This window comes from Melitaea cinxia, chromosome 25, assembly GCF_905220565.1.
Source record: "Melitaea cinxia chromosome 25, ilMelCinx1.1, whole genome shotgun sequence".
NCBI lineage: Eukaryota > Metazoa > Arthropoda > Insecta > Lepidoptera > Nymphalidae > Melitaea > Melitaea cinxia.
The window spans coordinates 4,250,831-4,277,118 of record NC_059418.1 but is presented as its reverse complement, the minus strand read 5'-3'; the positions used below and the strand labels follow the sequence as shown (position 1 = coordinate 4,277,118).

Sequence of the window (26,288 nt, the reverse complement as noted above, 5' to 3'; positions counted from 1 at the left end):
GCTGCATACGTCCATAGCTCTTGGTATTTGCTTACCGTCAGGCGGACCGTAAGCTTGTTTGTCACCATAGCTGTAGTATCTGGATGACCGAGCTTTGCTCGCTAATTTTTAAAGCTATACTTCTTTTGGCGCATCAACAGATCCAGATCAAATTTAAATAGGAACACACAGTCACGTGGACAATACAGTCAAATTGAGAACCTCCTCCTTTTTGAAATCGGTTAATAAAATATTATACTAAATGCCGCCTACTGTATTAGTTCATGTTTCATGTCCATTTTTAACCGACTTCCAAAAAAGGAGGAGGTTCTTAATTCGATTGTATTTTTTTATGTATGTGACTTCAGGACTTTTAACTGGGTGGATCGTTTTTGACAAAAAAAAATTAAGTTATGCGGTAAAAAGTTATGCGGTATCATACAACGTAGGTCGACGAAAAAAGCGTCAAGTAAAAACGCATTATTAGATATAACTCGAAAAGTAGTTGTTAGATATCAAATAAATTTAAATGGGACCAAAAGACACACACCACCTTTCGAATAAAAAAATTTGGTTGAAATCGTTCCACCCAGTTAAAAGTTCTGAAGTAACATACAATAAAAAAATACAGTCGAACTGAGAACCTCCTATTTTTTGAAAGTCGGTTAAAAAAAAGAAAGCAAGTGGCAATCTGCATAGCGATGCATTGATGGGAGCATTGAAATGGATGACGCTCGGCATTTGTTGGAGAATCAACGCCGCGCCGGTTTTCAGCGTCACCCGTAAGGAGATAGTCGGAAAGCAGTTCTTATATAAAATATATTAATAAAACTATAGTAATAATAAAATTTGAAAATTGGTACGCATATAATAAAACACTAAAATTATATACATATGATGAAGAAAAATAGTTAATATGTTTTTACTTTTAAAAAAGATGGATAAATTTTTGTTATATAATGAAACATAATATAACTCCTTAACAATGAAACTGGAAGTGTGTTGCGCATATTTCTGTTAGCTTGTGTATATATATTTTAATACTACCCTACTTATTGTTAATTTCTTGTCTCCACTATGAATTGTTTATATATTGTATTGCGATGTACCCTACATATAAATTTTTGTTTAATTTTAGTGTTTGTAATTTCTCATGTAAATAAATTGTATTCTTTTCAGAAATAAATGGTCTTTGACCTTATATAAAAAAATACATAAAAATAAATATGAATATTTGTACATATTATAAGACTAGAAACACAAAATTTATTTCAATTCAATTTAAATTCAATTGATTCTGATAACATACTCATAGATGCGCTGCGTGACGAGTGAGCAATTGCTTGTTGCTTATATATATACACACACATACAAACATTACAAGCTGAAGCGTATTTTTTTTAAGTCATGCCTGTCTATCTGCATTTTATCGTTAGACGCTATAAAACAAATATACTTACTATTTATAAAATTTGTTATTAGTTTTTACACTTTGATTACTTATTTAATAAAATTAAATAATTTTTGATATTGTCCTATTTATCAACAGGTAAATACGTCCCGAGGGCAGTCCTCGTGGACTTGGAGCCAGGAACTATGGACTCCATCAGGGGTGGTCCTTATGGACAACTTTTCAGACCTGATAATTTTGTGTTCGGACAAAGTGGAGCAGGTAAGTGTAGTAGTACACTACTTTAAATTAAAAATTAAATGAGACTACATGACAAACATTAACTTTTGATTACAGTAAGAATCATCAAAATCGGTAAACCTAGTTAAGGTATGCGGTATAATTCAACGTAGGTCAACGAAAAAATTAGTCAAGTAAATATGCATGATTGGATATATCGGAGAAGATTCTCTAGCGTAGGCTTCTTAATAAAGGGACGTCATCAATGTGACGTCACTATCTTCAATATAATCATGTTCGTGCTATAAGTCGTGATAATTCGTTTCATAAGAAAACTATTTTCGATACAAAACATTAACTTTAATTTTACGACACTTTTAGCAATAATTTAAAGATTACACTTAATAATATAACGGACGGAATAACGGATAATTACGGACGCCGCGTTGGCGCAATGGTTACAGCCATGGACTGTGCCGGTTGCGCTGGCAGTTGCGAGTTCGATCCCCGCAGATGACAAACTTTTGTATTGGCCATACAAGTGTTTGCCGTGGTCTGGGTGTTTGTGTAGTCCTTGTGGGTCTCCCCACCGTACCTCGGAGAGCACGTTAAGCCGTCAGTCCCGGTTGTTATCATGTACACCTGATAGCGATCGTTACTCATAGTATGGAATATATCCGCCAACCCGCATTGGAGCAGCGTGGCGGATTAAGCTCTGATCCTTCTGCTACATGGGGAAAGAGGCCTATGCCCAGTAGTGGAATATTACAGGCTAAAGCGTACTTAATAATATTAATTCAATGAATACAAGTTTTAACATTAATACTTTAACAATAGTAATGTTAATAATCTGAAGACTCGAATAAGAATATGCGCGATAGTCGCACAGCATTTAAAGCTCCTGATTGTTGTTTTTGTCATCGAAGAGTGTCTCGCGCCGACAAACTCAAAAATATTGGTTGTCTGTAAAGTTGGTTTACGGACGATAGTTTAACGTGACAACGTCGTAGCAAAACATCTCGGACGCATAGGCCAATCGAGTGGAAGAGAGATAGATGCGGTGCAAGCATACAATGGGCGTAACGGGACAATGAGCGTTTTTATTCATATTTTTAAGATACTTACAAACATTAATAAAATTTACGCCTTGGTGTACAGTATACAATACCGTATGTAAGTGCATTCTAGTCGCTTTCTCAGCTCTCTACTTGGAACACAATTTTACAGAAAAATGCATAAAGCATATTTTACGACAAACGATTTTTATAACGACCTCTGTCGACCTCCGAAAAATAAGTCGCGAGTTTTTATTTCATTTTTTTATTTATGAAGAAAACACAGTTTGCAATTATACATATGAATCTTACAAATTAGAAATATATTCATTAGATAATAAATTATAATTGTGTTTGCTCGCAAACGAAAAAAAAACCGACTTCAATTACATCGACGAGTAATACAACGTAGATCGACGAAAAATATTCAAGTAACTACGCGTTATCAAAGATTACTCAAAAAGTAGTTATCAGATCTCGATAAAATTTATATGTGACCACATGATAAACATCAGCTTTCTATTAAATTAAAAATTATCAAAATCGGTACGCCCAGTAAAAAGTTATTGCGGATTATCAAGAGTTTCCTTCGATTTCTCTAGGATCCCATCATCAGATCCTGGTTTCCTTATCATGGTACTAAACTAGGGATATCTTCTTTCCAACAAAAAAAGAATTATCAAAATCGGTACACAAAAAAGTAGTTGGTAGATCTCAAATAAATTTAAATAGGACCAAATGACACCTTTCGATTAAAAATTTTTTTGTCAAAATCGGTCCACACGGTCAAAAGTTCTGATGTAACATACATAAAAAAAAAATACAGTCGAATTGAGAACCTCCTCCTTTTTTGGGAGTCGGTTAAAAATGGTAGGAAAGTTAAAACTGTACATTGAATATTTTTTTAAAAGAATACTTGGGGTGTGATCTACCATCGATACCGAAGCCAAAAATATAGTTTTTAGAATTTTTGTCTGTCTGTATGTGTCTGTGTGTGTAATTGTTGTCTGTATGTATGTCCAAGATAAACTCAAAAATTACTGCATGGATTTACTTCAAAGGGGTTGTTTCATTTTGGGCCAGGTCTTTGTACAGTATTCGAAAAAATAGTATAAAATCATAGAAATTAAAATAAAATATGCATTTAAGTAGTTTTACAGTGATTTAGAGGTAGTTTATAAAATTGATAATTGGGTACATACGTAGAATGGTAACTCTCGAAGTGCATCCACGCCATCTATCTATGTATTTTTGTTATCTATGTTAGATGAAATGTCACTATTTAAATAAATAAGACATTGAAATATCCGTCTCAGCCCCTTTTCACAACCCATTACTAGACACAGGTCTCCTCAGAATCGACTTGTTGTTGGATGCGTAGGTACCAATTGTTTTAGTTATTTATAATTATGTAAAATGTCATCATGACATTTGTGTACATGTCATTGTCAAAAAGGATGCCAAGTGGTTGCGATTTTAATTCTTAAAATAAAAACTACCTCGTAAAAAAGGCCTTTTAATGAGAAATAATGAAGAAATAATTACTATTTCATGAACCTGAACATTTTAAAATACTGTACAAATACCTAGCCCAGGCTCCATATAAATTTGAAACAACCCCTTTGGCACGAATATTATTAAGAAGTCGGGTCAACATATAGGCTACATCACCAACGCTATCACCAACGGGGAACGAGCAGTGAACCTTTATTTCTTCAACGCATTCTGTAACAACGTGTAATCTAACGACAAATATTTGAATGTTGTTGTTATTATGTTAATAACCATGCTATAAGCTAGCTTCACACTATAAATAAAGACATTCTGCAGTATTGCTTGCTGCTTTGTTGTCTGAGTAATAAACATTTTTATTTATTTTTAATTTTTTTATTTATTTATTTATTTATAATATATTTAATATCAGCATTGCACACGTGCGAAGCCGGGGCGGGTCGCTAGTATTAAATATTTTTGTAAGACCTATGAGAGTGGCATCGTCAGACTGACGAAACCCTCCATAAATAATAAAGATTTTAAAAAAAAGTAAATAGGAGGTAGATTTGTAACAAATAATTTATTTCGCGTTGTAAACATGTTTAATTAAGTACAAAGCACATCGCGCGATCGCATGAATAGCCTCGGTCTGTGTATCCGCATAACGAAAGTAAATTGTTGCCAACCAATAAAAACCGCATTGTACGTTATACAATGCTCGCTGTGAATAAGCCAGCAACATCAATTTACCAACAAACCATGACGTAAACACCTCGAATACATACTGCAAAAAAATATTACTAAAATAACATTTAAGGATATAATAACAATTAAAGTAGTCGAAATTTATCAATTTATGAGCCTTAATCGTTCTACCTATGTTTACGTAGTCCTTATTAATTTAATTTATGATGTAAATATAATATTATATTAAATTCGTTAATCGACAAGAAAAGTTTTCATATTTGAAAATTTGTCATCAAGCTTACATTTAGATAAACTGAGTAATGGGGAGAAAAAACAAAACAAAATAAATGCAATTCTTACAAAAATAAGACGATTAACCTGAATTTGTCTAGTTATAACTTATCTAAAAAAAAAATCGCAGATAAAATCTAAAATAACTGGACTATTCGTTACACAATATAACACCTGTTTCCGTGCATCACGAAAATGGGTGAAAAATGAGACGAAATGTTCATCATATATCGTTCAATTTTACGAAAAAGGAACGACGCCTCCATGTTTGGGTCGTATCTATCTGACGGTCGCGCTACATCCAGAGTTTATTCTTATTCGAGTCGTCAGTCTGTTGTCGTCTCATTACTATTGTTTGAGCATTAATGTTAGAGTTTTGTATTCATTGAAATATTGTTATGGATTATAACGTTAAAGCTATTGTTAAAAGTGTCTTAAAATTAAAGTTATTGTTTGTTTCGAAAATAGTATTATCATGAAACGAATTATCACGAAGTATATAGCATGAACATGATTATATTTAAAATAGTGACGTCACATTGTTGGCGTCACTTTATTAAGAATCCTACTCTAGAGTACCTTCTTCGTTATATATGTAGGAAGGAGGTCAGACTGGTTAATAACCGGTTATTTAGGTATGCAAATTTGTAATTTTGTATTCAATTTGAATCTCAAAAAAAAAATAACCACGAAAATAAAACCGCAAACACAATTTGGCTCAAATATAACAATGGTTACTTCCGTTTAAATGGCGCTGTATAATTTTTACTCAGGTAACAACTGGGCGAAGGGCCACTACACAGAGGGAGCTGAACTGGTCGACGCTGTCCTCGATGTGATCAGAAAAGAAGCTGAAGGATGCGATTGCTTACAGGGTATATTATTTCTTAGTAAAAGTACTGAAATGTTTACCTTAACTTTGTATTCAGACGGCAAAAGAAACAAATCAACAAATGGACCCACCCAAATAATTCTGCCCTGAAGTAATGTTGTTTCTCTGGCAAGCAAGGTATCCAGAGTGCTCAGGAAGAGTAGGCAGCGTGCCTCACTCTGGCGATGCTTCTGGTGTTGCAGACGTTCGCTGACTCTGGTAACTGCTTACCATCAGATGGACCGTACGCTTGTTTGCCAACCTAGTGGTATAAAAAGATAACTTTTGTTGCAAGTTTCTTTTACATGAAACTATTCTGTTTCAAAACAACTAGACTCTAATCTTACATAGATATCTATTATGTTTATAATTGTGTTTGCTCGGAAACGAACAAAACCGACTTCAATTATATCGACAAGTAATACAACGTAAGTAGACGAAAAAAATTAACAAACACGTTTCCCTTGATTTCTCTAGGATTCCGTCATTAGATCCTAGTTTCCTTATCATGGTACCACACACCGAGTATCTCCTTTCCAACAAAAAAAGAATTATCAAAATTGGTTCATAAACTACAAAGTCATCCCCAAATATACTACTACTTTTTTGAAGTAAGTTAAATAAATAGAGTGTGTGCTAAAGACCGCACAGCAGCAGTGAGAACTTTATTCGCAATCGCAATCAAGCAATAACGCAATAAGTTCCGAGTTCACCCGATCGAGCCTTTCACCTCAAAGCATGACGGATCAGCTTAATTTACTACCAACGAAAAACTATATGTCCGGTGCGCCAAAAGAAGTTTTCACTTCAATATCTATAAAAATAAATAAAACTGGACTGTTTGTAATATTAAAATAATTTTTACTTAATGCGTATAGATGTATACACGATACATATGCCAAAATTACATTTTTTAAACAATTGTTGTCTGTCCGTCCGTCTGTCTGTTTGTTCCGGCTAATCTCTAAAACAGCTGGGCCGATTTTGACGGGATGTAATAAGAAGTAACTTAGGCTCCTGTTATTTTAAAAATTAATTTATTTCATAACACTGCATTACGGAATCTTCGAAGATTCCGCAATGCTTAAACACAAAAGTCTTCGAGCAATGCATCCTGCCTGTGTTAACATACGGAGCCGAGACGTGGACACTGACGAAGGGACTGGTCCACAAGTTTAAAGTCGCGCAACGTGCAATGGAACGGCTGGAACTATGCTTTGGGTTTCTCTCAAAGATAGGATTAAAAATGAGACTATCCGCGAGAGAACGAAAGTATCCGATATAGCGCACAGAATTAGCAACTTGAAGTGGCAGTGGGCTGGTCATCTGTGTCGCAGGACCGATGTCTGTTATAGTAGACGGGTCCTGGAGTGGAGACCGTGGCTTGGCAAATGCAGTGTGGGACGTCCTTCGGCCCGTTGGACCGACGATCTATGTAAGATTGCCGGTGTAGGCTGGATGAGGATTGCGGAAAACCGGGATGTCTGGCGCGAAATTGGGGAGGCCTTGCAGTGGACTGCCATAGGCTGAAGTGATAACACTGCAAACTAAGCTAATACCTCTTCTTAACTCACCAGTTACTCTTTTTATACTCGATAGAAATTCTAACATTCAGTGTATGTACTTAAAGGTTTCCAGATGACGCACTCCCTAGGAGGAGGCACAGGCTCTGGTATGGGCACATTGCTTCTCAGCAAAATTCGCGAAGAGTACCCTGACCGCATCATGAACACCTTCAGCGTGGTGCCCTCCCCCAAGGTATGCTTTGGTTTTAGGATTCGTATGATACATACGTTATTAAATAAGGTACTTTTTAACCGACTTCCAAAAAAGGAGGAGGTTCTCAATTCGACTATTTATTTATTTTTTATGTATGTTACTTCAGAACTTTTGATTGGTGGACCGATTTCGATTAATTTTTTTTTAATCGAAAAGTAGTACGTGTCATGTGATGCTCCCATTTAAATTGAATTAAGACTTGACAGGTACTTTTCAAATTTTATCGAATGATGCGTATTTACTTGACTATTTTTTCGTGTATGTATGTCGTTGTTGGTCGACGTAATTGAAATCCGTTTTGTTCCGTTTGCAACACAATTATTAAAATAGCGATAAGCGTTCAAAATAATAAAATAATATAAAGCGTTCAAAATTAACCGACTTCAAAAGAAGGAGGATGTTTCTCATTTCGACCGTATATATATATTATGTATGTTTGGGGATAACTCCGTCGTTTATGAACCGATTTTGATGGTTTTTAATTTAATCGAAAGCCAATGTTTATCATGTGGTCACATTTAAATTTCATCGAGATCTGATTACAACTTTTGGAGTAATCTTTGATAATGCGTATTTACTTGACTATTTTTTCGTCTACCTACGTTGTATTACATGTCGATATAATTGAAGTCGGTTTTTCTTCGTTTGCCTGCAAACACGATTATTTATCTTTTGTTATCTGCCGGAATACGATAGCTACACCAATTAACCTTAATCATTAAAATATGTGTATATCAGATAGTATTTATAGTAAGAAATAAGTAATAACTTTTTTATTTTCTTTTTATTATTATTTTATTTTTAACCAACTTCCAAAAAAGGAGGAGGCTCTCAATTCGATTATATTTTTTTTACGTATGTTACTTGGGAACTTTTGACTGGGTGGAACGACTACGACAAAAAAAATTTCCTTCGAAAGGTGGTGCGTGTCATTTGGTCCCATTTAAATTTATTTGAGATCTAACCAGCTACTTTTTGAGTTATATCTAATAATGCGTTTTTACTTGACTATTTTTTCGTTGACCAACGTTGTATTATATCGCATTACTTTTTACTGGGTGTACTGATTTTGATGATTTTTAATTTAATCAAAATCTGATATTTATCATGTAGTCACATTTAAATTTCATCGAGATCTGATTACAACTTTTGGAATAATCTTTGATAACGCGTATTTACTTGACTATTTTTTCGTCTACCTACGTTGTATTACTTGTCGATATAATTGAAGTCGATTTTTTTTTCATTTACAAGCAAATACAATTATTGCAGATTTTTTTACGGCGTACAATACTGTAGTACATTATTTTGATATATCTCGTAGGGTTCAGGCAGCGTTTGCAATGTAAGCGCAAAAAATGTGTTTATTTACGACATCACATTAGAAACCTCTTATATTATGCATATATTATACATATAAACCTTCCTCTTGAATCACTCTATCTATTAAAGAAATACATCAAAATTAGTTGCGCAGTTTTAAAGATCGAAGCATACAGACAGCGGGAAGCGACTTGATTGAAAGGGGACAATGATGATTGAAACGGGACAATAATGAACGTAACGCAATGATTTATCCTTTTTCGTGAATGCCGCCGGCGTTCATCGATTTATTAGACGTTGTCACGTCAAAAGTCCTTGTCAGATATCGATCAAATTTAAACGGGACACTATGACAAACACCAGATTTTGATTAGAAAAATAACAATTAAAATTAATTTGAAGAGGTAATTTTTTTTTAATTTTTTTTTTTTTTTTTTGTTTACTCCGTAACAATCGATTTCCATATAAGGCCCCCGGTATGAAAAAAATACGATTAGTAAAATGTACTGAATGAATGATCTCGATACGTTTCTCATAATGCCATCTATTGCGTAAAATCTAAAGGCGTAACAACGTTTTCTAATAACGCCATCTGTCGTAACGTATCATCGATAGATGGCCTTATTGCATTCGTTTATTTAACATTTGATATAGTATTAATCATTTTGTTAGACTAATATACCTTTTTTGTGCTTATTAGTCGATCTAAAAAAGTAACCCAGTTGTGCGTCGAAGCTGATACACACACTTTTTTGTGTTTAAAAACACAGACAAAATTATGATTAAATATATTCCAGGTGAGCGAAGTGGTCCTAGAACCGTACAACGCGACGCTGTCTGTTCACCAACTGGTCGAAAATACTGACATGTCATTCTGCATCGACAATGAAGCTCTCTACAACATTTGCTTTAGGACGCTACGACTGAACAGCCCCGGCTACAGGGACTTGAACCACTTGATATCCGTGCGTTTTCATTTTTATACTACTATGTTGGCAAATAAGCGTTCTTATTCTTCTGATGGTTAGCTGTTACCGTAGCTTAGCCCTGATCCTCTCAAGGAGCTCAGGCTACCTTATTTACCCCAGAAACACAACAGTACTCGACAGCAGTATTATTTATCTTCTGTAATGTTAAAGTACTTTCCCAGACCAAAGTTTGTGTTTTGATATTTTTATAACTGTTTTTTAGGTCACTGCTAAGAGCATTTAAAAAACTTGTGTTGTTTCATGAAACCACGATGCAATGCGACATGCGATATGCGATAGATGAACGATAAATTTTGAGGCAATAGAAAAAACGTGTCACTTCAAAAAAGTATATGTGCAATTCACACGCGGCAGAAGTGAAACTTCTGAAAAGAAAAAGATTTGTCCTTTCGACGATGATCACGGTCTCGTGTGAAATACGTCGCACGTGCAATCGCTTAAGCGATTTGAGAAGCAATGTACTCTATATCTTTCTCTCCTACATATATGTGTTTATTTCTTTATCATTGTTTCATTTTCGTTTTATCGAGTTTCAAAGCACAACGATTTCCCTTCAATATATATAACTAGCTGTTACCTGCGTGCGTTGCTACGATTTTTTTTTTTCGCCGTACATCCTCAGAAACCATCGTGGGCTATATAACCATAGAAAGTTAAAAAACCTGTCATTGTATAAAAAAAATATTTCGTTTTTCAAAAATTATTTTTCATTTTTTTTTTTTATGTTTTAAGCATAGTTTGTAGTTGGATTAAGTTAAGAGAATGTCATATTTTGCCTATTTACAATGTCGTTATGTGTTAAATAAGAGCGTGTCTCGCCATTGTAATTATTTTTGAAATAAAATAAATTTAAAAAAAATATATATAATATATTATACCCAGAATTGGTACGAAACACTTTTTCTGTTTGGAATTATATTTTGTCATTACATGAGCGACAAAAACCGCTAACGCGTCGTCTTTAGAACTTAACACCTCTTAATTTAAAGACTTGTTCCAGCTGACGATGTCGGGTGTGACCACCTGTCTACGTTTCCCTGGACAGCTGAACGCTGACCTAAGAAAACTTGCCGTCAACATGGTACCATTCCCGAGGCTTCACTTCTTTATGCCAGGTTTGTTTTGCTAGTTTTTGTTTCTTGACTATGGTGAAATCAAAGGTCAATTTAGCTCAAAAGATCAAAATTTCATACTACGGAATCATATTTAACGTACAATAAATAGGTAGAGTTAAATTCGATCACATAATTGTATTTGCTCACAAACAAAAAAAAACCGACTTCAATTACATCGACAAATAATGCAACGTAGGTATACGAAACAATAGTCAGAGAAAGGCCAAATTTTGATTTAAAAAAAATTATGTGGTGTCATGGGACACAAGGGGAACAGGTAGGAACGAAGTTCCTACCTGTTCGTTGATTGGTTTTTAATTAAGTACATATAAGTATTTAGGAAATTTAGTACTTTAGAAAATAACAAATACCGTAAAATAAAATAAATCAAACAAAATAATAATAATAATAATTCAAACTATTAAGTGACATAAAAAAACATATGTCTTTATTTACTTTTGTCGACAGTATAAAATTACATATATAATTTTAAAATACGTTAGTAAGTAATATTTTAGTTTTACAAGCGTCAATAATAACACAGTCGTGTGACTGATATTAGGTCACTTCCGTTATATATTTTTCTTACGGTTTTAGTATCATATTTTTTTCAGTTAGGTCGCCCAGCCAAATGTCAAGCCTGCCGTAAGGAACTTCGTTCCAACAAGAATTATCCCACCAAAAACATTTTCATGTAAAATGTTGCCAAGACGAGATCATATGGCTCGCACTGACAAAAAGTTATCAGATCTCATGTAGAGCCAAGCTTCTAACTCTACACGCCCTAACTCTACAAGCCCTAACTTCACAAACTCTACACCTTAGTCAAAATATGTGGCTTGGCCGTTTCGTTACTACCGGCTGCCGATGTTGTAGATGACGACTTTCTTGTCTCATTTATATAAATATATTTTCTCTTTTTATTTTTATTTGTATTATATGTTTATCAATTATTCTTCTTCTTTTTATTTTTTCTTTAATAGAACTATTGTATGACAGAAAAGTAATAAACAGTGAAAAATTTTTTCACCTTACGCCCACGTGACGGTAGCGAAACGGCCAAGCCACATATTTTGACTAAGGTGTAGAGTTTGTGAAGTTAGGGCTTGTACAGTTAGGGCGTGTAGAGTTAGAAGCTTGGCTCTACATGAGATCTGATAACTTTTTGACAGTGCGAGCCATATGATCTCGTCTTGGCAACATTTTACATGAAAATGTTTTTGGTGGGATTTCACTTCTTTTTGTAAGTTGCTTATGACAATATTATAGTTGCATTTTACCTCCGAGACATTTTATACCATAAATATTATCCAATCTTCACCATAATCGGTTTAAGCACGCTGTTTTTGATTTTATGTTGAACTGATATGCAAACGGTGATCTCCGCCAAAACTTAAATACCAAAATTACAAAATGTGAATTTTCGACATAAACTAATAACCGATTTTTATTTTTTATGTATTTTATTATTATTATTAATAACAAGGAGTCCCTCTATCAATTTTCAGACCTCTAGCATCAAAATTTGCGGAAGTCTCATACAAATTTCCATCCCCTAGTTTAAGGGATTGAGGGGTAAAAGTTCCAAATCTTAGAATTTTTTTGTTATTTGTGTACTAATACTAGCTTACATACCAAATTTCAGCTTTCTGAGACTTCAGGAAGACTCTAGGAATTTTGATGATCATCAGTGAGTGACGAAATCGGGGTTTTTTAGATATCAATAAAATCTAAAGTATAAGAGCTATGCAATTGAAACTTTATATGTTTAATAAGTCCACTATTGATACTATATCCCCAGAATTTTGTTTATCTGGTATAATCCAAACCCAAGTTATGAGGGTTCAAAAAAACGACGAAGCACTTCGAGAAAAGATAGGTAGTGCTTTTCGTTTTTTTTTTTTTTTTTTTTTGGTTCGTCTTGGCGGGGGCACTACCGTGCCCCCAGATCAAAATCAGTACATCCAGTGAAAAAATATGAGGCATAATAAACGTAGGTCGACGACAAAATTGTCAAGTAAATACGCGCGATTAGATATAAATCGAGAGGTACTTGCCAGATATCGATTAAATTTCAATGGAACCACATCACAACCACCACCTTTCGATTTAAAAAAAAATGAAAGTTATAGACTGCCGATAGATGTGACAACTTAGAACTTTTAGTATTAAAATTTGAAATTTCATAATGATTTACAATTAAACAATTCAAATAATAATCAAACAAAAACACTATTTCATCAATGTATATACAAATTGAACTTTTCACTGAGTATATTCAGTTGTACTTATAAGATGTCGCGCCTTAAAATAATAATTTTAGAGAGAGTTATCTTTAAAAGCGGCAAACTAAAAAAGAACTAAAAAATTTAAATTGAAGAATGTTTAAATAAAAATAACAGATTTAAATTAAATTAAAAGTTACAATATAGTTGCTTTAAATTAATAGTATGAACACACATAACTATCTTAAATCTTTAACAATAAGGAAAAAAATATATAATATAAGTCTAAAAGTGAACGTTGATTCGTAGTATTCCTGACGCATAGTCGGAGCCTATTAACAAGCCTACATGTTAATAAATACAAGTTTACAAAGCGTATATTTCAAGTTTTAACGTAAACCGTTACAGGTTTTGCACCGTTAACAGCAAGAAATTCCTTCAACTATCGCGCACAAACTGTTCCGGAGCTCATGACACAGGTACCTTAACTAATATCGGTAATCCTTAACCAACATACGCTAGCTGTGTATACACACACACACACACACACACACACACACACACACACACACACACACGCACACATTTTATTTATTTATTCATTTAATATTAAGTTATAAAATAGATAAATTTCTAGAATAAAAGTAGCCTAAGTTACTCCTTATTACATCAGCTATCTGCCTGTGAAATTTCCGTCAAAATCGGTCCTGCCGTTTCAAAGATTAGCCAGAACAAACAGAGAGACATACAGACTGACAAAAACTGGTAAAAATGCTGTTTTGGTATATCGACGATGGAAAGGCAAAATGTATTATCCGCCATCTAGTAAAATGTTCAGGAGAGACGATTAAAGTTTTAAAAACTTCATAACTTTTAAAGTATTGGAGATATCTCTACGAAATTAAGTGAAATAGTAATAAAATTTATTACAAATGTATACATTTAAATTATAAAAACGAAAAAAAAACCGACTTCAATTACATCGACAAGTAATACAACGCAGATCGACGAAAAAAATAGTCAAGCAACTACGCGTTATCAAAGATTACTCAAAAAGTAGTTATCAGATCTCGATAAAATTTATATGTGACCACATTATAAACATCAGCTTTCGATTAAATTAAAAATTATCAAAATCGGTAACCCCAGTAAAAAGTTATTGTGGATTCACGAGAGTTTCCCTCGATTTCGCTGGGATCCCATCATCAGATTTTGGTTTCCTTATCACGGTACCAAACTAGGGATATCCCCTTTCCAACAAAAAAAGAATTATCAAAATCGGTATATCCAGTAGAAAGTTATGCGGTATAATATAACGTAGGTCGACGAAAAAAGCGTCAAGTAAAAACGCATTATTGAATATAACTCGAAAAGTAGTTGTTAGATCTCAAATAAATTTAAATGGGACCAATTGGCACACACCACCTTTCGATTAAAACAAAATTTGTCGAAATCGGTCTACCCGGTCAAAAGTTCTGATGTAACATACATAAAAAAAAAAAAAAAAAAAAAAAAATACAGGCGAATTGAGAACCTCCTCCTTTTTTGGAAGTCGGTTAAAAAATAACGTATGTCCAATATTTGTATTATTTTATGGAGTTAATACAAAATACCATAAAATCTCAGATAGGTAAAATTAGTTTATATCCAAATATTAGATCCATAAAATGTGAAGCAAAGTGTTTTATATTCAGAATATACTTTAATATTTTCAAGTAAATTGTTTTATATCCAAATAAATGTGATATTGCTATCGCGTAAAATGACTTAAAACAAATCCAATCATGAAGAGAGAGAGGTAAACACTTTTATGTAACCTTTTCATATCTATGCGAACCTGGTAAAACAGTTGTACAGACATCAGTATATTCGAACAAAGAGGGTCAAGTAGCTTAACCATACACTTAAGTACCATTTAAGCCACAAACTAAACTTTAAAACAAAACAAAAAAAAATGAAAAATAAATGTTTAACTCCAATATATTTATCATGAAGTTACAATTAAAAAACTGAATTAAACTTTCATATTGACGTTTACAAACATACTATATATATAACATATAATTATATTATTAAACTTAAATTAATACTTGATAAAAAGAATTAAGCTACAATGTGTTCTTTGGACAGTTTTAATATTTTCAGTATTTTTAAAAGATTTACAAAAAATAACTCAAAATCTTAACACCTAACTATTAAAAAACTTTTCAGTCCACCGTAACGAGTGGTTTAATGAAACTTCTTAGGTAATACTCAGTTATCATCTATCTCAACATTAGGAATGTCTTCAAAATCTGAGTCTGGTAGAACATCTGCCTTACTGGCGGAGGTACGAAGATTCAAATACTCACTATGATATCTTTGAGGAATGACAAATGGTCAGTTTAAATGCAGATTTTATTTGTAAAAAAAAACCAAGTAAATTTGTTTTATTGTATTAAAATAGATTCTAGAAAGAACAGAAAAACGACTCAACGCATAATGTTACCTTATTTTGGATAGGTAAAATGTATTATCTTGGAAACAATGGCATTTTAGAGTAGAGTAAAATGTATTAATTTACAATGACTAACATTTAAAACCAGAGTAAAATGTTTTAATTCTACTGATCAAGAAAAGTCAAGTTGGGTATAATGTATCAATTACAAAAATGATAATATTATAATTTGGTAAATTGTTTTAACATTTAAATCTGGTTAAAGTCAAGCAAGGCAAAGTAGCATAAGATAAAATTTTTAGTCATGAGGTGTTTTAATGACAAAATCCACTATTTACTTTAGAGTTAAAACACGAGAAAATATGAAAAACTTCAAAATCACTGGTGTATTAACGACCATAAAAGTCGTCAGATCGAGCTGAAACCAGGACCATTCGAAAGAGTTCATTCTCCCGATTCCAACGGTATATATAACTCGATATCGCCAAAAATGGCGGTTAATACATTATGCCTTTCCACCATCGATATGTAGCGTGTATACATCCATATGCATTTAGTATTATAATTCGGTTATTTTAATATTACAAAGAGACACTCCAATTTCATTTATTTGTATAGATTATATATACATTTTACCTTATTATTTATTTATATATTTTAGCATATAGTTGTGTAAGTAATTGAATGTATGTTTTGTACTATCAAACTGTAATTAAGAAGTGCGATCAGCACCATCTATAAGCAGCGAAAACAATTATTTTCAGAAATTTCGTTTGCCTATTTGACCTAACATTAAATAATTGCTGTGCAAGCTGCAAAGCTGTGTGGTTACGGCATTAAAGAATAAAGCCACCCCCTCTCTCCCCTAGGGTGTCGTACGAGGCGAGTAAGGGATAACACAATTTCACTATTACCTAGGAAACTTAAAACGCCGACGAATGGTAGAATAACCATCCAACTGCTAGCTGTGAAATACACAGGCCGAAGACGGGCAGCAGCGTCTTCGGTGCGACAAAGCCAGCCCTGTGGTCACCAACCCGCCTGCCCAGCGTGGTGACTATGGGCAACACAACTGGCACAACAACACAAATGGGAAGATGGGACGTGACGGAGACGTGATGGGATTTAATGCCGTAGCCACAAATGATGATGATTTAATAATTGTGTTTGCTCGCGCAAACGAAAAAAAAACCAACTTCAATTGCATCTACAAGTAGTAAAACGTAAGTAGACGCAAAATAGTCATGTAAATCCGCCTTATCAAAGATTGCTAAAAAGTAATCATCGGATCTCGATCAAATTTAAATAGGACCACAATTTAATTGAAATCGGTTTTTTTTTGCAAACAAACACAATTATTTCTTTATTTCGCTAGATGTTCAACCCCGGCAACATGATGACAGCGTGCGACCCTCGACACGGCCGGTACTTGACCGTGGCCACCATGTTCAGAGGTCATATGTCGATGAAAGAAGTCGACGACCAGATACTGGCGATACAAAACAAGAACTCAAGGTGAGCTTAATATGGAACAAGATATCGTTTTTCCATTGTATAAAATACAGTCGAATTGAGAACCTCCTCTTTTTTTGAAAGTCGGTTGAAAATCAGTTGATTTGCAAATAGATCTTCTTTTTCGAAATCGGTTAAAGATGCCAATTTTTCAGAAATATAATTTTTAAGCGCAGCTAACTGCGTTAAAAATTGGTAATTTTTAATCTAAGTGTTACTTAGTTCTCGAGTGTAAAATCAACGAACAAGCTAGGTTGAATTTCTTAAATGCAACTCGATGCTCTACTGATGTTTCTCTTCTTTCTCCATCGAATTTTAAGTTCAGTGTTCACTGCCAAATATAGTGACAAATTTGTAGGTTTTATGATACACTCATTGAATCTTAGATATGACTATTATACAAATACTCATCAAGTTGCAATCCCAACTGTTAACGTAACGCCTAGAGTATAAGCATCATTGTTATTATTTTTAAGTCGACTATATCACTTTATGTATGGCTTATAAAATATGTGTTATCATCAACGATATTTAAAATAATTCTGGTTTCTTGGGTGCGGCGTTGACCGTTTGTGTATGCCTGTGTTTGTGAGTGTATGTTTATGTGTATCTGTTTGTGCATGAATGTTTGTTGACAAACACAATAAACAAAACGAATGTTTTCAGCTATTTTGTGGAATGGATCCCCAACAACCTGAAGGTCGCGGTGTGTGACGTCCCGCCGCGCGGACTTAAGATGTCTGCCACGTTTATCGGCAACTCGACGGCTATACAGGAAATATTCAAACGCATTTCGGAGCAATTTACTGCCATGTTCAAGAGACGGGTGAGACTGTGAAAAGGCTATTTTTTTTTCATTAACTTAACGCGGGTGAATCCGTAGTGCACAGCTAGTTATATGTATATACTAGCGACCCACCCTGGCTTCGCACGGTTGCAAAAAAACTATCAATGTTCCTCTACTATATTATGCACGTTTTACACATATAAACCTTCCTCTGAAATCACTCCATATACTAAAGAAAACCGCATCAAAATCCGTTGAGTAGTTTTAAAAATCTAAGCATACAGACAGCGGGAAGCGAATGTAAATGATATAGTCCAGTGAATAGGCTGTCAAACACAAAAATAATTTTTCATTTCAAACCAGTAGGTCCTGAGATTAGCGCGCTTAAACATCTCATATCTATCTAGCGACAGGTACACCGTAATAGGTATACACGGATTTTCCCGCGTGTATCCTGTCGCTTTATTTTATTCTTTCAACCGCATTTAAAACAAAGGATTGTTTTTAAAACATTTTTCACTTTAATTTATAAATACAAAGTTTCACACTTCTTCGATATTTTGACTCGTTAATATTTCTAAATCTGGTAAATTTTGCCATATCTCTAGGCATTCCTTCACTGGTACACGGGCGAAGGTATGGACGAAATGGAGTTCACTGAGGCAGCGAGCAACATGGCTGACTTAATTTCTGAATACCAGCAGTACCAGGTGACGGTGTTTTTTTTTTAATTATTAAGAAATATATTTAAAACCAAAATCAAATACGTAACGTAATAGGGTTCCGATAGATGGCGTTGCGAGAAACGTAACGAGGTCATTCGTTCAGTAGATTTTACTCCTCATATTTTTTTCATACCGGAGGCCTTTTATGAAAATCGATTCTTAAGGAGTACACTCCAAAAAATTCAGACGAATTAAGAACGTCCTCCTGGGGCACATCTTTGGGAGTCGGTTAATTATTACGTATTAATTGAATATACTAAAGACAGCAACACAAAGGCGAAGAGCAGATGACTGTATCTTTCTCGCTCGGTACACTTAGCGGTCTCGAGTTCACCCGATCGAGCCTCTAACTGCTCAGCAGCGAAGAGCAGCTGCCTGTATATTTCTCGCACGGGTGCACTCGGCGGTCATGAGTTCACCTGATCGATCCTTTCACATCAGAGCGTGACGAATCTGCCTAACTTACTACTTACGAAAAAATATGTGTGTTGTGTGCCAAAACAAGTTTTCACTTCAAAAATACAATCGAATTGAGACCCTCCCCCTTTTTTAATTGGTTAAAAGTATGCTTTACGCGTTATCGGCGCATTTGTAATGTTGCATCTTTCACATTTTTTGAATTGAAGACCATTACGTTTTAGTCATAAACCTTTTTACAGGATGCTCTCGTCGACGACGAGGAAGTCGGTTTCGATGAAGAAGAAGAGGAGGAAGACGCGCAGTACGACGAGAAGGAGACCGTCAGAGTCGCGCCGCTGCCGCTGTGATATAGTAAATAGATGATATTTTGAATAAAACATTGTTTCATTTCCCTTCAATCACTTTAGTAAATTTATTAAAAATTATGTGGTGTCATGGGACACCAGGTAGGAACGAAGTTTCTTCGGATAGTATAGAAGCAATACAATTTGAAAATAATTGTGTTTGCTCGCAAACGAAAAAAAACCGACTTCAATTACATCGACAAGTAATACAACGTAGATCGACGAAAAAATAGTCAAGCAACTACGCGTTATTAAAGATTACTCAAAAAGTAGTTATCAGATCTCGATAAAATTTATATGTGACCACATGATAAACATCAGCTTTCGATTAAATTAAAAATTATCAAAATCGGTACACCCAGTAAAAAGTTATTACGGATTTTCGAGAGTTTCCCTCGATTCCTCTGGGATCCCATCATCAGATCCTAGTTTCCTTATTACGGTACCAAACTAGGGATATCCCCTTTCCAACAAAAAAAGAATTATCAAAATCGGTATATCCAGTAGAAAGTTATGCGGTATAATACAACGTAGGTCGAGGAAAAAAGCGTCAAGTAAAAACACATTATTAGATATAACTCGAAAAGTAGTTGCTAGATCTCAAATAAATTTAAATGGGACCAATTGGCACACACCACCTTTCGATTAAAACAAAATTTGTCGAAATCGGTCTACCCGGTCAAAAGTTCTGATGTAACATACATAAAAAAAAAAAAAAAAAAAAATACATTCGAATTGAGAACCTTCTCCTTTTTTGGAAGTCGGTTAAAAAATAAGTTGCAAGCTTATAGCTCTAAAAATTAAGACACTTCTATACAACTTTTCATCCGCTCCTTTCAACCTTGTAACCTTTTAACCTTTTTCGCATTAAAAAGAAGCCTATATCCTTTCTCTTGCACTATACTATCTATGTACCAAATTTTATTTAAATCGGTTCAGTAGTTTTGGCGTGAAAGCGTGACAGACAGGCAGACAGAGGTACTTTCGCAATTCTTGCTTCAAAAGGACTAAGGATGATGAAAATGAAAGTAAAGTCGTACGTAACCAACTTCAAAATTATAAAATACTAGCTGACCCGGCGAACTTCGTATCGCCTAACACAAACTTTATCGTATGGTCTTAAAGTTCAAATTGACTTTTAAGTATTATGACAAATCTTTTGTATGGGAGTATAGAAAAGTGTTGTTTTTAGACTTTTTCAGGAAATATAATTTTTTTTTTTGAATTTTTCTCTCTGTAAGAACCATCCTCGTACTTCAAGGAATATTTTAAAAAAAGAATTAGCGAAATCGGTCCAACCGTTCTCGAGTTTTGCGCTTAGCAACACATTCAGCGACTCATTTTTAACCGACTTCCAAAAAAGGAGGAGGTTCTCAATTCGACTGTATTTTTTTTTTTTTTTTTTTTTTTTTTTTTTATGTATGTTACATCAGAACTTTTGACCGGGTAGACCGATTTCGACAAATTTTGTTTTAATCGAAAGGTTTTGTGTGCCAATTGGTCCCATGTAAATTTATTTGAGATCTAACAACTACTTTTCGAGTTATATCTAATAATGCGTTTTTACTTGACGCTTTTTTCGTCGACCTACGTTGTATTATACCACATAACTTTCTACTGGATGTACCGATTTAGATAATTCTTTTTTTGTTGGAAAGGGGATATCCTTAGTTTGGTACCATGATAAGCAAACTAGGATCTGATGATGGGATCCTAGACAAATCGAGGGAAACTCTCGAAAATCTGCAATAACTTTTTACTGGGTGTACCGATTTTGATAATTTTTAATTTAATCGAAAGCTGATGTTTATCATGTGGTCACATATAAATTTTATCGAGATCTGATAACTGCTTTTTGAGTAATCTTTGATAACGCGTTGTTACTTGACTATTTTTTCGTCGATCTACGTGGTATTACTAGTTGATGTAATTGAAGTCGGTTTTTTTTTCGTTTGCGAGCAAACACAATTATTATATTATAGATTTATTTAATCATTTCTGATTAACTAAATTAAAATATGAATTACTTTGTACTAAGTAAATTTATTTTTCACTTTTTAGTTTCCTTTTTGAAGTCGGTTTTTTTTTTCGATAAAAATTATTTCATTAAATAAATTTTTATACACGGATGGTGGTGGTTATCTTTAAAAAAATGTGTCAGTACTAGATTAATAGGAAATTAACAAATGTCCCACGGGCCATAGGACGGTATTTTTTTTTTTTGGAAAACTGATGGAAGGCACAGATTCAATTCTTTCAAGTATTGTTAAAAGTGTGTGTCAAGTTGTGTGAGGTTTGGGCGAATCTCGTACACAGCTTTAGATGAGGATTTAGTAAAATAATCATATATTGGACTGGATTGTTGGGAAATTATGTTTACGGTATATATTAATATGAGTTGTTTTCTTCTCAAATAAAGTGGCATTTCCCCCGATTCTGCCAAAATACTCATGATTGGACTTGTCTTAAATGCACCAATACTTAGCCTTAAAGCATTGTTATGAATACTTTCTAAACATTTTAAGCTACGTTGCTTAGCAGAATCATAGAATATAGAACCATAATCTAATTTTTGTCTAATACGAGCTTTGTATGTATTAATCAAACAATTTTTATCAGCACCCCACGATAGTGATGACAACACTTTTATTACATTTAATCTTTTATTACATTCAGTTTTTAATTTAATTATATGTATGTTCAAAGTCATTCTAGTGTCAAATTTTAGTCCTAATATTATAATATTCTTTACTTCTTTGATTTTGTGTTCATTCAAAGACAATTGTATCTAATAGTTTATTTATTTTCTTTTTTTTTTTGTTAAATATTATGTATTATGTTTTACTTTTTGAAAACTTAAATCTGGATTTTTTAGACCATTCTCGGAGATTATTAAGTGTATTTTGGATAAATTTGTCTCTAGAATTTCATTTGGCATATTCAGAAGACGGGAAGGTTTTACAGTTACAGTTTTTGAAGACTCACTGGTGGTAGGTGAATGTATGCGTTTAATTCGTTTTTGATCAGCTGGTGGCTGGGTAACAACTGCGTTAGGGCTTAGTATATGTGACGTCTCCGCTGACCCACTCCGACGCAGACGTACGGGGGCAAAGAGGAGACGGTTTGCCCACCTCCTCCCCCCTCGTAATAGTGGGGCCGATAGTCGGGGGACTTCGGCCGGCCGGGCGACACGGCCCCACACGTCTGAGGGGTGGCCTTGTGAGCGAGGCCACCCAACCATTGTGCCGGGGCCCGGAGGCTTTATCCGGGGTGAGGTGGCGTATGCTAACGCGACCCCATCTCGCCCCACCCAGGCGGACGACTGCTCACACGTGGTGGTTTTTAGTCAGTAGGAGTCTAACATAACCCTCTGGCGCCCCCGTGCTGGAGGGTATCCATGATGGATCTTCCACACGTAAAAAAAAGGGCTTAGTATACGTGTAGATTCTAAATTGTTATTATTAACAATAGTATTTTGAGTATCAATCGTTTTTTCTTCTTCCATGTCTTGGGGTGTAATTGAAGAAGTAGGTCCAGTTTTGGACAATTTTTTGCGATATGACCACTATTATTATGTATTGCATGAAAAACATTTAAGGGAATCTGATGATATATAGATCCAGTAGTTCGTACCATCAAAGTTTACCTCAAAGAATTCTGGGAGGTGCTTTTCATCTTCAGGACTTATATAAAGTTGTCTTTTGAAACTTAATTTGTGTGAAAAAACAGTATCAGGAACTCCAATTTTAACAAATGAAATAGGGGATACAATTTTTATTTTTACTTCTTTAAACTTTTCTTCTATTACATAATTAGGGATCACTGGATAAACGTTGGATAAAACTACGCGCTTATTTCGAGTAACTAGTGGTTTTATTTCTAATGTAATATTCTTAACCATTCATTTCTTTTTCTCATCAATAAGTTTTCTGCGGTTTTTTTGGAGTCTAAATAGATACAAATTCTTCCATTCGATATTCTTCATATAAATAATTATTATAAATAATTATATATATATTATATTTTAATATATTGATGAAGCAGGTATCAAGGATGACAGCGAAACAATATATTCTCTTATCGTTATCCCATCAATGGAGCCTAATATAATTGCCTGGTCTTTTTGTACACCTATGCTGACGCTAGACTATTTCCTTTGCCCTAAGGTTGCCTGGAAGAGATCGCTTTTTAGCGATAAGGCCGCCCTTTGTACCTAATGAATATATTGTCAATATTTTCTTTCTTTCTTTGATATGTATTATTTCTGTTTTTGGTGTACAATAAAGTGTATTATTATTATTATTATTTTCTTGGAAACGCTAATGACGACGTCACGTTGGCGTAACTTGTGAGTTTAGGTGCTGGTTGTAATTGTGCGGTGGGTTGAGACATAACGGTGGATTGAAGTAAATCTTTTATTTGTATTCAATTATATGTAAAATGTTATTTTTATATTTTTTTGTTGTTAACTTCGTCCTGACATTAGTGAACACAAAAAAAGAATAATCCATTTCGGTGCAAACGTTCGTAAGTTATGAGTGTACCTGTAGGTATTTGATGATTTATTTTGATTTGTATAAAATCTCAGAAAATAAAACGACAATTGTATAAAATGTTTCTTATTATTAATAATACTAATCAATAAATATAGTACATTAATATTCGCAATAATAATTTAATGTTAAGCCTTAATATAATAATCATTATGTCACTCTTAAATATTACGTCTTTTTCACATCACAATATTTATTTTTTTCTTGTAACACTTCAAAAATAATTATAATAAAATACGAATTTAATCTGGAAAAAAATAATAAGGGATACAAATTTGTGTCGAAAAGGTCCGAAAAAAAAATTTAAAAAAAATGGTGTTCGTAAAGTGGTGTCTGCAAAATTGATTTACGGACGATAGTTTAGCGTGATCATTACAAACGCAAGACTGGAGTTTACTCCTTCAGATGCAAAATGCACAAATAATTTTGTTTGCTCGTAAACGAAAAAAACCGACTTCAATTACATCGATAAGTAATACAACATGAGTTGAAGAAATAAATTAACAAACGCGCTAGTCGTCACTACAATTCATCATCAGATCCTGGTTTCCTATCATGGTACCACACTTGGGACATCTCATTTCCAACAAAGAAAAAGAATTATCAAAATCGGTTCATAAGCGACGAAGTTATTTTTAAAGTCGGTTAAAAAAGGCATACTAGTCGAAGAAAAAGATTAATACCATATCAAATGGTAAATAAACGAGTCAATTTCATTTAATTTCAAACAACGCCATCTATTTACGAGAAACGGAACTCATTCGTGCTGTGTGGCTACGGCACTAAAGAATTTAGCCACCCCCTCTCTTCCCGTGGGTGTCGTAAGAGGCGACTAAGGGATAGCAAGGTTCCACAACCACCTTGGAACTTAAGAAGCCGAATGGCGGGATAACCATCCACCTACTGGCTTTGAAATACACAAGCCGAAGACGGGCAGCGGCGTCTTCGGTGCGACAAAGCCAGCCCTGCGGTCACCAACCCGCCTGCCCAGCGTGGTGACTATGGGCAACACACATGAGTTCATGCCATTTTTGGCGCGAGCTTGTAGAGGCCTGTCTAGCAGTGGACTGCGAAAGTCTGATGTGAAGTAAGGAAAACATCCTCAACTTGATCGAAGTCTATTAAATAAACATAATAATTTGTAGATAATTCAAAAACCACTTGTCAGATCTTGCTCAAATTTAATAAATTTAATTGAGCTGAGATTTAAAAAAAATAACTTTTAAGACTCTTCCTTTTTTCGAGTCGGTTAAAATATGAGTCAGTTATCTTTAAAATCAACATACAATAATTGTGTTTGCTCGCAAACGAAAAAAAAACCGACTTCAATTACATCGAAGAGTAATAAATACAACGTAGATCGATGAAAAAATAGTAATACTTTGTTCGTATTCCATATAACGCGACATTATAAAATTGTAGAATTATGTAATGTTCTACTGTTATTTCTAACATTTTGTTAGCGATTGTAGGCAGAAATTTCATAAAAGGCCCGTCGTCGATTCGCGCGAAGCGCTGACATCGCTTATTACGGCGGGTTTTTTAGTTGAAGCGGATTTATATTGAATTACGGTTTATGTCTTTTTTATTAAAAATATGTACTGTTCATGTTTTCACACAGCTCCGATGCACGACTGGAGTTTACCCCTTCAGATCAACTGTCTAAATAGGCACAAAAAGGCTTACTAGTCTGAGAAATATATTATTACTATATCAAATTGTAAATAAATGAATCTAATAACGCCATCTATCAGAGCCTAATTGCGTTATTAGAAAACGTCTGAACGCCATCTCTAACAAGGTCATTCGTTCAGTAGATTTTACTGTTCAATTTTTTCATTCCGGGGCCGGCACGTAAAATAGCCAAGTAAATACCCAGTATTAGCGATAACTCAAAAATTAAAAGCACAAATATATTTATAACGAATAAACTGCTACTCTCTACTCTAGTGGAATATTGTAATTTGATCGATAGTCAACGAAGTAATTTCATTAAATTTTGATAGATGGCGTTGTGGCAAAGTATTGAACATGACCACAGTCGTCTTAACATCGTCATGTAAATACGTGTC

The 26,288-nt window shown here is 34.1% G+C and overlaps 1 protein-coding gene across 3 annotated transcripts in view; it reads left to right on the top strand.

The window, feature by feature from the left end:
- The window catches only part of LOC123665918 (tubulin beta chain-like), a 32,266-nt gene extending 12,570 nt beyond the window's left edge, over positions 1 to 19,696 (top strand). For 2 of the 3 annotated variants that reach the window (XM_045600147.1, XM_045600145.1), the window contains 10 exons: positions 1,529 to 1,651; positions 5,910 to 6,011; positions 7,638 to 7,765; positions 9,907 to 10,074; positions 11,099 to 11,213; positions 13,847 to 13,917; positions 17,251 to 17,390; positions 18,054 to 18,213; positions 18,783 to 18,884; positions 19,559 to 19,696. In XM_045600147.1, coding sequence (XP_045456103.1) covers positions 1,529 to 1,651; positions 5,910 to 6,011; positions 7,638 to 7,765; positions 9,907 to 10,074; positions 11,099 to 11,213; positions 13,847 to 13,917; positions 17,251 to 17,390; positions 18,054 to 18,213; positions 18,783 to 18,884; positions 19,559 to 19,666 — 1,217 coding nt within the window. In that variant the 3' untranslated portion in view covers positions 19,667 to 19,696. The remainder of the gene's footprint in view (positions 1 to 1,528; positions 1,652 to 5,909; positions 6,012 to 7,637; positions 7,766 to 9,906; positions 10,075 to 11,098; positions 11,214 to 13,846; positions 13,918 to 17,250; positions 17,391 to 18,053; positions 18,214 to 18,782; positions 18,885 to 19,558) is intronic. The other variant, XM_045600146.1, reaches the window with a different exon arrangement.
- The last annotated feature ends 6,592 nt before the right edge of the window (positions 19,697 to 26,288 follow it).